Source organism: Typopeltis vanoorti, chromosome 22, assembly GCF_054136105.1.
Source record: "Typopeltis vanoorti isolate ZY-2024b chromosome 22, IOZ_Tvanoo_1.0, whole genome shotgun sequence".
NCBI lineage: Eukaryota > Metazoa > Arthropoda > Arachnida > Uropygi > Thelyphonidae > Typopeltis > Typopeltis vanoorti.
The window spans coordinates 17,836,711-17,852,810 of NC_143570.1; the positions used below are offsets into that span (position 1 = coordinate 17,836,711).

Here is a 16,100-nt window from a genome sequence, read left to right on the forward strand (position 1 = left end):
GAAATATTTACATAATAAAAATGTTATTTACTGTGGCATACTAGTTACTCTGTAGTTACATTAAAGGAAAGCATATTTCTCTATAATGAGAGTTAATGCATTAGTTTGTTTGGTCATGTCATTTAGTTTTATAAAACATCACTTATAACAATATTTATATAAGGTAAACCAATACTTTGAATGAGTAAAATTTTTTTGTGGCTAGATTGGATTTCTTGAGCTTTGGTTGAGGGGGATGTTTGAGTGCAGCAGTATCAGATTGCTTCCTCATTGTAAAATCTTGATTTGTGTGCATCTGCAATACTGTGCTCATGTCTGGTCACCTGGGTTTCTTTGAGAGTGAGGATCCAGATGGGAGTGCCAAGGAGTGGATGGTCTTTGGAATGTTCCTCGTAAGGATGGATTAAGGGTTTGTGGGTTACAGACATTGGTTAAGAGGTGAAAAAAGGTGGATATAATAGAAACACTTAAGCTTCTTAAAGGATTTATAGGATTAATGTAAGAGACAGTTGCGAGTGCTTTGTCTATTAATGGGTTCATTGAGAGGTACTATAGATGCTGTGTAGATAATTTGTGTCCCCCCCCCGATGAGTCTATAGACTCTGTGGTGGTACCTGTACAATAATAATAATTGATTGCAAGTAAAGTTATTTCTCTAACATGTGTTTTTGTCTCCATAAATTGTACAGAATGAATGCTGAGTATCTTGTGTAACCTTCAAAGAAAGAAATGGCTATAACTTTGTGCCGTAGAACTCTATGTAGCTTTGCCAGCAAATTTTTTGTTAGAGGTAAATTAGATTATATTAGATTTTAAACCTAAAAGGCAGACTGCTGTCAAAATGTGTTAAACTATTAAGGGTATGTAAATATACAACAAAGGTTAAGAAATCTGGTTTGTTACGTCTTTGCCTCGTGTCTTTTACTTTTAAAAAACGTAGCAACACATATAGAATAAAATAACATAAGTATTATTCATCTCTCAAGCATATCAGTTATTTCATTGCCAACAAATTTATATTTTGTTTAGAACGACTGCGCCAGCTGGCAACTAAATTCTGATACTCAAATAAATAATGCTAAACAACAAAGGGATCACGTGATGTGCAGTCGTGGCTCCCCCCTTTTCTTTCTTACATAAATTGCTTCCCCCTTCACTCATACAGGTCCGAAAGTCTTATAAGTGGTAATTCAATCTCAGAAACAACAGACTCATGAACTTTGACATAAAGAAATACATTTATTATAAACACTTGCATAGATACACTTGAAGTAATAATTTCAATGCTAGAGAATTTGAACTCCCCCCCCCCTTCTTTAGGTTAAGATATCCAAAATTTCAATTCTTGTTTAAATAAAACAATCCTATATCTCTGTTATATTATTATGTTCAGACTCGATTATTCCATACAGAGTTACTCAGTGCTCATTTCTATGCACAATTATATACAATCTTTATACAAAGTATGTTAGATGCATTCCGTCTTGTATTTTAACATGGAAAAATATTCTAACTCGTGCTCAAGCTCTATCCCCTCACAACTTAATTAAAATTCAGGCTAACATCTAACATTATATCATATAGCTTCTTCCTGACAAACAGTTCAGGGGTTAGGTTCCTTTCTCAGCACAAGCTTAGAGTGGCACCAGCTTATTTGACACAGACAGATCAGTCCAAATAGTCTTTTAGGCACTGTGGGTAAGTTAACGTGTGGAGCTCCTTAAATCCTTGGCTCCTATTCCTTTTACGATTACAATTCTATAATGAGTATGAAAAATTGTACGTTACCATCTTGTTCTTTTCATGGGGTTTCCGTGACTTCCCTCCACGCTTTCACTTCCGACATGCAAGATTTCCGTACTTTCTCACCCCGTGTTTCTGTGGCATCAGCGACTTACTTCCACTATCTTCGAAGGTTGCCCTTCGCTGACCTCACGTTGGCATAGCTTACCAACGGCTCGTTACTGGAATTCTGACTTCATTCCTTCATTCATTCCTTCATTCCATTCAGATTGTTGCTGGGCACCGGCGACAAGCTTTCGTAGCTATCCAGGACTGGACGGGAACACAGGAACAGAAAATGAGAGCATTTGAGTCTCGCATCGCGCCTTATATTACAAATGCGAGCGCCCTCTCTCGATGACTACGTCATACTCTTAGCCACGGCCGATTGGTCACCACAACTCCGAACTGTTTTGACATGGTTCTAATACATATATCTCTTAAACACATTTAATAATAACAATTTCGGTCCTGAGACATAATTTCTCTTTGCTTATTTTACACAGACATTATCAATTCTAAATACAAATTTCTTAAGTTTATTTAATATTAGCAATCTCAAGCGGTTTGATATACTTTTGAGTGAACATATATACAACACTCTCTTAGCCCTGTCTCTGGAGGCATAAGCATGTCCTTATCCTTAGGTCTGATTGTCACTGTGTGTTGGGTCGAAAACAAGATGGCTTACAAATAGTGAGTCAGCTCTTTTTCCGACACAACAGGTTAATTTACAAATATATACTTGTTAATTTAATTATTTTTTCTGAGTCTTTATTGAGAGGTCACACTTCAATGCCACATTTCAAATATATATATATATATATATATATATATATATATATATATATATATATATATATATATATATATATATATATATATTATTTTATTTATTTATTTTTTAAAATTGAATGTGTGCATGTGTATTTTTTTTTTTTTCTAAATTGAATAAGTTATTTAATTTTGAATTACAGAAGTTGTCTCTTTTGTTCCTCTGAACTGGAATATTGCATTCTCCTTTTAACTCAGTACCACCAGGATAGGAGCTGTAAGCACATGCTACATAGCTCATGACTCATCTTGGGATTCGTGTTTTGAATACCATTAACTGTTTTTCTCTTCTTTCCCTGACAATCTTTGTAACAGTATATTAAATATATAAGAGTGTTTACACATTCTGTTTTTCTATATAAGTTTTAACCATTGTAAATGTATAATAATAAATAGTTTCTTTCTCTAATGGTTGTATCCTATCTGCCATTGGACAATCAGGATTGCATCTGGTGCATTCTAAATATCAGGTATTCCTAGTCTTTATGTCAGAGCAAATGAACTGCATGTGTTTCTGCAATACATTATCAAAATAAAATCTCTGCTAGACCATCCTGCATGGATAAGTATTTTTTTTTCTTTGCATTAAAACTTGATACACATCAGTTAAGGAAATTGCCAAAGCAATGGTATTTCCAGTAGTGATGTATGGATGTGAAAGTTGGATTATTAAGAAAAAAGATAGAAAGAAAATTGATTCATTTGAATCAGTTTGCTTTCTATCTTTTTTTATCATATTATGGGTGTGGAGGAGACTATTAAGAATCCCATGGACTGCAAGAGAATATAAAAAAATGCTCCTCGGAGGCAATGATTGCTAAACAGAAGTTTTGGTCATATTATACAAGCTGATGAATCATTGGAATGTTGGATGGACAACATAAAAGAACTTACCAATTTGAACTTACAATTATTAAAACAAGGACATGAGGCTGAATGGGATGGAGAGCCTTTGCTAACAGGATCACCAAGAGTTGAAAACAACTGGATGGCACCTAACAACAACACATCAGTTAATTACAAATGCTACTTCTCCATATCACACAATTACTACAAGTTGGAGATATCTTTCAGACAACACCGAATCCGCTCAGTGAAACAGCTTTCCATCTTGTTCTGCCTGCCTCCCACAAAGAAACGGTTCACACCTTCTTCTACCAGCAGGTCTTTAAAACACTTGTAGCAGAATACTCTGATTTTGCACTGTCTACACTTTAATTTTGATAGTTCAAAATTAAAGTTTGCAGTTTAGCTGTCTGGCAAGACAGTAGCAGAAAACAAACTTTACATATCTCAAATGTTCCACAAGTAAAATTTAATCCACCATACCTGTTGATGATACATTATACATTATTGCTTATATGTTTACAGTACATGTACGTAGCAACACATTAAAATATTTTAAAGGTTTGCTGTTAGTTTCATTCACAGGATGCATTAATCAGATTTCAGTTTGTAATTTTTAATGCAAAGTAATGAAGTGTAAATAGTATGAGAAAATAGAAACAAAAATGTTTATTTCTGCTGTTCAACCTTTTATGTGAAATTATCAAAATTATCAATAGATGATGGAACACTGGCTTGTTTCTTCTCTTTATAAAGTTCTCATAACAGTCCAAAAATATTATGTATTTCTCTTTGGACTTTTAAGATCATGAAGCATTAGGATCCATCGTCTAATTGCTTTGTTCACCTTCATATTGACATTAAAAATTTGCCATTGTTATCCATAAATTTTTATTATGAAAAAAGCATTACATTAAGAACTCATCATAATCGAGAATATTTCATGTGCACACCTAGCAAAGGGAACTTGTGGTAAATATGTTTTTAAAGCCTCTCGCGACATATATTAGCTTCAGAAACTTCCAAATGTGGGATAGGACATATTGTGTACCTGGCACAGAATTTTTTTAAAGATATTTATTACTACATTTTTTCCCCTTTATAATTTTCCTTTTCATCTCAAAAACTACCTCAACATATAAACACTAAAAATTATGACAGTGTATGAGTACAATTGCACAGCACATCTGTGTTCGGTAGTAAGGAAAGAAATTGAAATTGAACTGTGACAGTTAAGTCTGCACAGAGTTTATAGAGAGTGTTATTCTTGCTGGGCTCTGCAAGGGCTATTTTTTTCATCAGATTTTCTTCGTCAAGGTTATACTTGTGTAAGTACTGTGGATTTATTTTAACCGTTTGCCATCTTTTAATGGACTGTTCTCATTTGTTAATGAGTGCTGTTATTATTTTACCACTTAACATTCTTCTCAAGATTCATATAAAATCTGCCTGAATGCAGATTTTATATGAATTATCAAATTTATCTTTTTTAACAAAAAAAAGTAATTTCATAGATATATTTTTAGATCAATATACACATATTGATCTAAAATATTTTATCCTTTCTACAGTGTAATTTTTTTTTACATATAAAGTTTTTATATTTTATATTATTATTACTATTATTACGTAACACCTTCAGGGAGTCCAAAGACTCATCGAGGGAGGGCACCTGCTCTACAACTCTCCTTCTCCACCTCTCCACTAACTGCAGCTACCGTCATCATCTACATCAGTGCCATCTACTGCCAACTACCAACCACTATTTTCACAGACGATCACAAACATCCATGCCCACTTTGGGATTCGAACCTGCAGCCTTTTGGTTGGAGAGCGAATATGCTAACCACTCGGCCAACCAAGCTGGCAATATTTGTACTTGATAATTTTAACTCTGGACTTGGTGCACTGTAGCTATTGATGCTAATACGCCAATAAAATACAAAGCAAATCTGCTATTCAGTTTTTTCTGTCTTTTTAGAAAGTAGTAAATCCTATATTTCCAGTGCCATCAACATGTCATCAAGTAAACTAAGTTTAACTTGTTCCAATTATTTTTAGACAAATTAATCCAATACTATTAACTAGTCTCACTTCAACTCCTGGAAGTGGTTATTTTGAAACTTATAAGCAGCCTTCTTCATGATATTATTCACCTGTGTCTTCTTACTAGGCTATCAGTCTCTCCTTACTAGTATGGCAATACCTGTTATATCCAGATACAGCTAATTCTGCAGTTACCTTAGTGTACATCCTGTCCATAATTCCCTACACCTTCCTTCAGTGTACTTTTCATCCCACTCTAACACTTCTCGGTTTTCTGCTTTTTTTTTTTTAATTACCAACACTCATCACCTTGTCTGTGTTTTATACCTAATCTCATAAACTGTTTTTCCTGATATTTCAAAACCAGCTTCTTGCTTTTCCTCTCTTATCACCCTGACTGCTCTTTTATATCTATCCTCATGTTTTTATATTCATTCTCATGTCTCTCTCTCTCCCTTTCTCCACCCACATCTTGCACAGACTCATTCATACACAGGTCGTCTCTCTGATACTATTCAGTCTTGCCATCAGATTCATTCCAAGCATCTACAAGTTTCAGATCTTTTTCTTCACATCTTTCAGTCATCACACTCTTCATCATTTCTGCTGTGTTTTCATCTGAATGCTGCCATATCTGGCCATGGCCTGGACTACACCCCCAAGTCAAATTATTATTTTCATCCTACCATATTAGCTGCTTGAGATCCTTTCACATTTCTGAAGATGAAGTTCCATTTCTTTCAAACTTATCTGTCTAATTTGAAGGAAAAGACTTGCTTGTGTATCTTAAATCACCTTATTAATGCCATTATATTGGGAGGAGTTGGAAGTTGTTTGGCTGCTCTACCTCTTAATAGCATTCAGACAGTTATAATATGCAGGCTTCTCTAAAAAGATTTGCATTGAAATAGTGGCATGAACAAAATATGTAGCATAACAACATTAAACTATGTTTGTTACCTTTTTGCAGTATTAAAGTTTATTAGATGAATTAAAGAGCATTTGTTTCTCTGTTTGATTTATAATTTTAAGGTGTATTTACTATAAAGTACTAAGCTTAATTATATCATGTTCTTCATTTGAAAGCTAATACTGATCATTTTTATTTGCAGACGATCTTTGAGCTTATCTGCAGCATCAAGCTGTAGCATTGACATCCCTACTCTGGGAGAGAGAAGTGTTAAAATTCAGATGCCAGAAAATCAGGTTGTTGCTTATTTATTTTTTTTCTAATATCACACTGTATTGCTGTGCATTTTTATCATTACTCTTTCCATGTGATTTTAATTCATATGGGGGTTCTTCCCCCCCCCCCCCCCCCCCCGTTCCTCCATCTTCTCTCAGGACTGGTTGAGCCAACCTAATGAGGGATTAAGTATGTATTTTATGAATGTAGATCTGTGTGTGTTCACAGCCAGTTTTCCTGTTCTGAGTGACGAAAAACTTGAGTTTCAAGGCGAAAAATACCCTCTATCTTCTTATGATACTGGCTAACTCACCTTTAATTGAAAAAACTCCTCGATTCCCAACCTGGATGGGAATCAAGCCCAAATCTTTCCTACCAAAGGATTTTGCCTGCACTGACTGAGCTACAGAGGCCCTTTTCCATGTGATATGACTGTATTATAAGAAATCTGAAGTACTTGTCCAAATGTCTGTCATATAATTTTTGATTATTGTCAATCCTACACGTGAGAGGTAGCAAAATCTAACATAACTCTACTATAACAGACAGCAGAAAGAAGCTGTTGACATGGTTCTTCAACAGCTGGAGGTTAAAGTTTTGGAGACAAAGGACAATCAGTTAGTTTGTTCACTAAGTGTGGAACTGAAGTGTGTCTAGATGTTTAGCAGCAGATGCTTTTGTTTTTATATGTATCAAGGGAGTGGAGGAATGGTGCCCAGTTTGGATTTAAATTTGAAATGTAAGTTGACATAACGATAAATTACAGAGTAATGGATTAACACTTGCATTCAGAAAATTTATTTAATATGGTCTGTTGGTCTAGGGATATGATTCTAATTTTGGGTGTGAGAGATTCCAGGTTCAAATCCTGGGTATCATTCTTTACAATAAGGTCATAGCAGCAGCATTGGACATGGGAGATGGATATGCAGTAGTATACTTAGACTTTGCGAAAGTTTTTCATAGATTACTGCATGATAAATTGATAGTTAAATAGAGCAGATGGGGTTGGGCATTAGACTAGTGCATTGGGCTGGAGATTGGCAATCTGATAGGTATCAACAAGTTGTGTATGGGGGAGCAATATCCCAGAGAGGAAAGTCGCTAGTGGTGTGCCTCAGGAGTCTGTTTTAGGGCCATTGCTGTTAATGATATTGGGGAAGATTTGAATGGGGATATTCAGTTGTTTGTATATGATGCAAATTTGGGACAAACTATTAGGAGTAGAGCAGATGTGGTGGCCTTACAAGAAAACTTGAATTGACTGAGTGAATGGACATGGAAGTAGGAATGCCAGTTCAATGTTGCAAAATGTAAGGTTTTAAAATTTAGAAAACAGAGATGAGATGTACAATTTACTCTTGGTGGGGATATATTGTTGGAGGTGAGGAAATAAGAGATATTTGGGTGATTGTGGATAAGGATCTAAAATTTAGAGAACATATTGTCAAAATTGTGAGAATAACACAACAAATTCTGGCAATGATGCTGAGGACACAGATTTGTAGAAGTAAGGAGATTCTGGTTCCATTGTGCAAGGCTCTGATTAGGCCACATATGGAATACTGTGCACAGATTTGGTCACCTGGTTTTTCATAAGGATGAAAAAAAGTTAGAGAGGGTCTAGAGGCAATTGACTAAAATAGTTTCTTATCTCTGGAATGTTGAATATAAAGAAAGGCTGAGATGATACAATTTGCAGAGTCTAGTGAATAGGAGGAAGAGGGGTGATATGATAGAAATGTACAAGTTGGTAAGGAGTTGTTATAGGATTAATGTTCATGTTTTTCATAAAATACTATATTTGCCAACTTTTTGTAGTACATAACTAAATGGGTAAAAGGTGACCTTTAACAAATCCATCCCAACCCTTGCCTGCTATCAACCTAATTCTGTATTTTAGCAATTGCCAACCTCCATCCCCAGATACACACTGGTCTATACTTGTAGCCTCAGTTTTATCACCACCTTTGTGAAGCAGAACAGTTTTATTCTCTTTACACTCCTTTGAGACTTGCCATGTTGTGAAATGTCTGTTACATTAGTATGCCAAGGCTGCTGTTCCCAGCTTTGCATTTTCTGCAGACAACTTGTTATCCTCTTTCAAACTATGCTCAGCATCATTAACATATTAATTGAACAGTTAGTTACCTTTGCCAAGTGATATTCCAATTGTTACTTTTTTTTCCAACTCTATGCAAGTCTTTGGAATCCTTTTTTGTCAGCCAATGTCCTATATTTTCCTCTTATTACTATATAAGTCACGTTTCATAATTTACAGTTCGCCATGTCTCAAATGGCTTCATTCTTATAAACTCTGGTTATAACCCTGTTATAAAATGTAATTTGATTATTAAAATATCATTACTCCTTTATAAAATTTGTTATTATTGAGATGATCATACAATGATCACTGCAGTATGAAACTTGTCGATAAATTGGTATGCAGAGTTATTGTGCAATTTTTAATGAGAGTATAGCTACTGATTCCACTAGCAGACATATAAAAGAAGGTCTTTGCTGTAGAGCTCCAAAAACATAAGATTATTTTGTTTGTAGTTATCAATATTGTGGTATAACTTATGTTAATTTAGTTTAAGATAACTGTAACTAAGAACACAGTGTTTGTTTCTTACACACAATAGTAAGGTTTGTAAACCATATCATTGTGTTATAATAAATTTAGTTTAATCCTTTATCCCAGTGTAAGCAAACAAAATTTGCGCTTGAAAATATCTTCAGGACTGGGGTAAGGTGGTACATCCCTTGGCAACTCGGAGCAAAGGTGGACCAAGCTGCCATCACTCCTTGTCTCAGTATCTCCCATAATGCAAAGCACATCTCCTTGTGGACATGTATACTGCTATGCATTAAGGGACAGGCCACTACCCAGACCGGTTTCGACCTTTATTGAGGTCTCGTCAGTGGGAGACAGACCCAGAGCGGTGATACTAAGGCAGAAGCAACAGAAAGATCATATTTAACTAACAAGTTGCCAACCGGTGTAGTCAGGGTGTTGCAGTAAATCTCTTTCAGCATTGTTGGTCTGGAGACAGGATCCAAGGCTTGCTCTCGTGCCTGTATTCTATCTGAGGTAGTCCTGTCATTCTGCTCTTGACAATTATTATTATTATTATTATTCAGGCCTCCAAGGAGTCAAAAGACTCATCGAGGGAGGTCCTTTCTAAGACATAAAGTCTGTCAAGACTCATCGAGGGGAGGTCCCCCCCTGAGAAACACGAAGTTTATCATACCACTCCTTAAACCCACTGACCGTTCTCGCTCCCACCACTCCATCAGGCAATGCATTCCACGGCTCAACCACCCTCCACACAAAGAAACCACTCCTTACCCTCTTGCTCACAGTTTCCTTTCGTAACTTCCAGGGATGGCCTCTTGTCATCACTCCTTCCCGCTGATCAACCAAGCGAAAGAACTCCCCAGTGTCAACCCTGTAACCACCTCTCAACAGTTTAAAAGTCTCAATCATATCACCTCTCCTTCTTCTATCCACCAAACTCTGCAGTCCACATTCTCTCAGCCGATCCTCATAACTATCCTTGTACAGTCCTGAAACCATCTTTGTCATCCGTCTTTGTATCCTTTCCACAGTTAATTTATCCCCTTCAAATCCTGGGGACCAAATCTGAGAACAATAGTCCAAGTGTGGTCTGATCAGAGACTTATACAACGGAATGATAACCCTCTTATCTCTGCAGGTCAGTGTCCTTCTCATAATAGCAGCAATCCTCTGTGTTACCTTCACCACCTTTGCAATATGTCCCCTAAACTTCAGGTTTCTATCAATCATCAACCCCAGATCTCTTGTCTCCCCTACTTCCTCCAGTATAACTCCTCCCATAGAGTATACAGCATCCCATCGATGTTTCCCAAACCTCAAGACCTTACATTTTGCTGCATTAAACTGAGACCCCCATTCATTTGCCCATCTATCTAGCTTATTTAAATCCTCTTGCAGGGCTACCACATTTATTACTAATAATCTTACTAATAATCAATTTATTACTAATTTATTACTAATAATAATAATGCACTATTACTAATAATCCTTCCAAGCTTCGCATCATCCGCAAACAACTGAATATCCCCCTGCAATCCACTGGCTATGTCATTGATATAAAGGTTAAACAATATAGGTCCTAGTACTGAACCCTGTGGGACCCCACATGTAACCCTCTGCCTCCTTGAAACTGCTCCACCATACACAACTGTCTGATAAATATCAGACAGCCAATCCTGAATCCAGTTGACCAATCTGACATCCAGACCCATGTGCTGCAACTTAAATATCAGCTTATCATGTGGCACCCTGTCAAATGCCTTCGCCAAGTCTAAGAAAATTGCAGTATATGCCTTTCCCTCATCTAATGCTCTTGTAACTTTATTATAAAAGGCTAGCATATTGCTAAAACAAGAGCGTCCTTTCACAAATCCATGTTGATTCTCACAGATAACATTACCCTCATCTGCCCAATGCTGTACACGGTCCCTCACTACTTTCTCCAAGATCTTAACAACTACTGATGACACACAGACTGGCCTATAATTAGACACTTCCAGTCTGTTACCACCCTTATGCAATGGCACTATCTTACCTTCTTTCCATTCCCTGGGCACCTTTGCCAAAGCCAGACTTTCATTGAAAAGCCACGTTAAAGGTATTGTCAATTCCCTAGCACATTCTCTCAAAACTCGTGGTGAAATACCATCCAGTCCCACAGCTTTACTGACATCCAGAGTACTCAGTATCTGAAACACACTCTCCTCCTGTACCTCCAGACCTCGTACCAGTCCTATCCCTCTAGCATTAAAACTGACTCCTCTAGGATGAAATACTCCAATAAAGTGTTCATTGAACAATTCCACTATGTCCTCTGCATCAGTCACTCTATTCCCATTTTTATCCCACAATATCATTCTTCCACAGTCATTTCTCCTCCTACTGGCCACATAGCTAAAAAATTCCCTAGGATTTTCTTTGGATCTTAGGGCCAATCTCCTCTCATATTCCAGTTTCGCTTTCCTTACCACACTAGTCACTCTTCTGGCCTGTGTCTTATATTCCTCATGCATCTCTTCACCTGTCTCCTTATATCTCTTCCATAGCCTCTTTTTCGCATGCAATTCCTGTTTAATATTGTTTGTCATCCACTTTACTCCAAATTGCGCCCTCTTCTTCACTCGTGGTATACAACTTACCATTGCTGATAACAAATATTCTTTCACAATTTCCCACGCACTGGTGATATCCCGGCCTTCCAATTCCTCCCTCCATGAAACTTCCCGAAGTTGACGTCTAAGACTATTATAATCACCTGCCTTATAATTCCACATAAGTTCCCGTCTCTTTGATACTCCTGCATGTCTATTCATTTTCCAAGTCAAAACCATATGGTCACTCTCTCCAACTGGTGGGAGAGACGTCAACTCAGTTATTATCAACTCTTCTGATGCTATAACTAAATCCAAAATTTTTGAAGCTCTTGTTCCCTCTGTTACATGTTGCCTAAGACATTTGTCCCTCAAGAATTCTAGAAATTCCATTCCCCTATTATTACATGCATCTTCCTCTCTCCAATTTATACTACTGAAGTTAAAATCTCCCATAACAATCATTCTTCTTGCACTTGCCAAACTTAGCTGTCTAAACATCTCCTGGTCCCCATCCTCTGTGCTCCTGGGTCTGTAGCAACACCCCACCAAATATCCTGTCTTGCCTACCTCTACCTCACACCATACGCTCTCAAAATCATTTGTCTCACTTCCTTCCAAATTCTCCACTCTTAGAGGACATAGGTCATCACTTATCATAAGCAGCACCCCACCACCACGCTTTCCCCTCCTATCCTGGCAAAAAATGCTATACCCAGCGACTTCTATTCCTTTTATTATATCCCCTTCTGTCAACCACGTCTCAGTGATCGCAATAATTTTTGGCCAGGCTGATGCTATCTGCGCCACCAATTCCTCTCTCTTATTCCGGATACTCCTGGCATTAGTGACAAGTGACATTTATTTGTGGCTTCATGGTGGTTTGGGAGCTCTGGCACTGAATTATACCTCTCCTGAGAATGAACATTCCATCCTCTGTGTGAAGTTACTAAGGAAAATAGGTTTGTGTTTTAAAAAAAAAAAATGGCAAGACAAGGAGTTGAAAGTGTTTTGAAACTGAGTGATAGAAGTGTGTGTTGTAAATTGTTGGAAAAGTAACAAAGTACAGTGTAAATGTTATAGACAACAGAGCAAGTTTTGATCTTTTACAATAAAAATTGTACAAGATCAAAACATGAGCTCAAGTGATTGGAAAGCATTTAGCAGCTAGTATAGCTATAGCCACACACATCTATTGTTCCATGATCCTTGCATCTGCCTAGTTCTGTTCATGTCAAAACCACATTATCACTGATCACTCTGCTCAACTGGTTGCATAATGGTAATAACTGTTATTGTTATCAGCGTATGAGACGATATTATTAAATCTAACCTCAAGTTACACGTTGCTTCAGCTACATGTGGCATAAGATAATTGTCTCGAAGAAGCTCAGAGAATTCAATCTCATTACTCACATATGATATTTCCTGCTCTTCCAGTCAATACTTCATCATCATCATCATCAAATTCCTGCCATGTACCCTCAAGGGGTGTACAGGATATGATAGTACTACATGAAAAAAATTACATCATTACTAACTTCCTATCTACAATTTTCCTCCAAATCAGTCTGTTACTTGTCAAGACTAAAACATTATCAGATCTTATATTTCTATCGTCTAAGGCACTTTGTACCGTATCAATCCATCTATATCTTGGTCTTCCTCTGGATCGTTTTGCTGCCAACCTGGCAGAGAACACTTGTTTTGTTAATCTTTCCTCGCTCATTCTGTTTAAGTGACCATACCACCTGAGATCAGCTCTGCTAATGCATTCCTGGATGCTGACAATGTCAAGTTCTTTCCTAATATCCTCGTTTTTCATATAATATTGCCATTGATGCCATCTGTTCATGCCTCTAATCTTTCTCAGGACTCTCATATCTGTGGTCTCTAGTCTTTGGTCAAGTGTTTTACTTCTGACCAGCTCTCAGATCCATAAGTTAAAACTAGTTTGAACACTGTCTTATATACAGCTAATTTAGTGTTCCGACTAATTTCTCTCTTATTCCATATGAATAAATTCATATGGATTTATGCTGATTCTGTTGTCTATTTCTATATTTAATTTACCATCTTCAGTAAAAATCGTACCTAAGTAACTGAAATGTTTTACTTGTTCCACAGGTTCTCCATTCATAACACAGTTGACATTTTCAATGATTTTGCCTATTTTCATTGTTTTTGTCTTTTTATTGCTGATCTTCATACCATATCTATTACAACAGCTATTCAATTTAGTCAGAGAATCTTGCAAACTTGAGCGGATTTATTTAGAAGTATAACATCATCCGCATAAAGCAGAGAGCTGACATTAACATCTCCAATTTTGATATCATGTTTAATAACACTTTCCTTCATAATGTGATCCATAGAGATAATGAATAACAGAGGGGATAATGTATATCCTTGTCTCACACCAGATTTAACATTAAACCATCTTCCTGTACTTCCTTCAATTCTAACTGCTGACTTACAACTCAAATAAAGACTAAGTATTGCTTGATATAATGTCCCATTGACACCATATAACTGTAACGTATTGAATAGCTTCTCTCTTGGCACCTTGTCATATGCCTTTTTCCAGGTCGACAAAAACTTAAATACAGATCTTTGTTATATTCCCATGCTTTCTCAACTATTTGTCGTAAAGTGAAGATCTGATCCTGACAGCCTCTATTTGGCCTAAATCCAGCTTGTTCTTCACCAAGCTTTTCTTCCACAATTCTTCTCAACCGTTTCTCAAGTATACTTGCATAGATCATGTCAGGAACACTCATTAGGGAAATACCTCTGTAATTCTCACATTCAGTTTTATTTCCCTTTTTATATATGGGTACTATGAGAGCTCTACTCCAATCATCAGGAATTCGTTCTTCTGTCCAGGCTTTCTGAACTGTGCAGTGCAGCCACTGTAAGACTCTTATACCACCATACTTCAGCATTTTTGGTCGAATATCATCTACTCCAGTTGCCTTTCCACATTTCAAGCCTTTGATGGCTTTTTCTACTTCAAGTATGGATATATATTCCTGCCTGCATGCCTGATCAGTGTTTTCTGCCACCGTACTGTTATCACTGCTTGTTTCATTTAGTAGTTTTTCAAAGTAATTACTCCATACTTCAAGGATATCTTTTTCTCCAGTTTTCATGTCACCTTTATCATCTCTAACTCCTTTTACAGCACTCGTTCCTCCATTCGTAAGCTTCTTCAACAACCTCCAGAATATTTTCCCACCTTCTTGATATTTATTTTCTATATTCTTGCCAAAGTCCTCCCATGACTTCTGTTTAGATAGTTTTACACAGTATTTAGCATTCTTGCATTTGTCTCTGTATTCTCTAAGAGCACAAGCTGACTTATTTGACAGGAACTTTTGATATGCTTTCTTCTTTTCCTTCACTGCCTCTTTAACTTCCTGGGTCCACCAGGGAGTTCTGATTTTTTTTATCCTTGCAGACAACCTCACCACATGCCTCTCTTGCAGAATCAATCAATGTTTTCTTCAGAGTTTGCCACTGAATCTCCAAGGTTTGATTCCTGTTCTCAAACTCTTTCATTTTTTCTTCAATAATCTTTGTGTATTTTAGTCTACAGTTCACATCTGAGAGCTGCTCAACTTTTATTCGCTTTAAAACTTTCTTACATGTTATTCTTTTCAATATGAAATTCAATTTTATCCTGCTCAAGACTAAATAGTGATCACTTCCAATTTCAATTCCTCTGTACACTCTGGTGTCCTGCACCAGGGAGAAAACATCACTATCAACAATAACATAGTCAATGAGACTTTTCTTATTCCTTGCCTCTTCCCTCCATGTGAATTTGTGCACATTTTTATGTTGGAACATGGTGTTAGTAATAAACAGTCCAAGTCCTGAGCAGAAATCCAACAGATATTTGCCATTATTATTAACTTTGCTCTTTTCTCCAAATTTTCCCAAAATATTTTTGTATGTCTCACAATCATTTCCTACTCTGCTATTTAGATCCCCAACAAGGACCAACTTTTCCTTTTTCATTGTGTCAGTTGTGTTTTCTAAAGCCTCAAAAAATTCCTCCATTTTTACCTTAGTAGAATCTTCTGTGGGACCATGGGCACACATAAGTCTCATTGTCCAGTTCCCCATTCTCATATTTGCCCACATTACTCTACTTGAGAGTGACTGCCATTCAAGAAGATTAGCCTCGTATTTTGTGTTGAATACTATGGCTACTCCTTCTTTTCCTTGA

General features: G+C 36.7%; 1 protein-coding gene across 6 annotated transcripts in view; it reads left to right on the top strand.

Annotated features, from left to right (window-relative positions):
* LOC150094189 (protein still life, isoform SIF type 1-like) overlaps window positions 1-16,100 on the top strand; it is an 881,056-nt gene that overhangs the window by 479,070 nt on the left and 385,886 nt on the right. For all 6 annotated transcript variants that reach the window (XM_090412285.1, XM_090412284.1, XM_090412288.1 and 3 more), the window contains exon 13: window positions 6,621-6,714. In XM_090412285.1, the coding sequence (XP_090268411.1) occupies window positions 6,621-6,714 (94 nt within the window). The remainder of the gene's footprint in view (window positions 1-6,620; window positions 6,715-16,100) is intronic.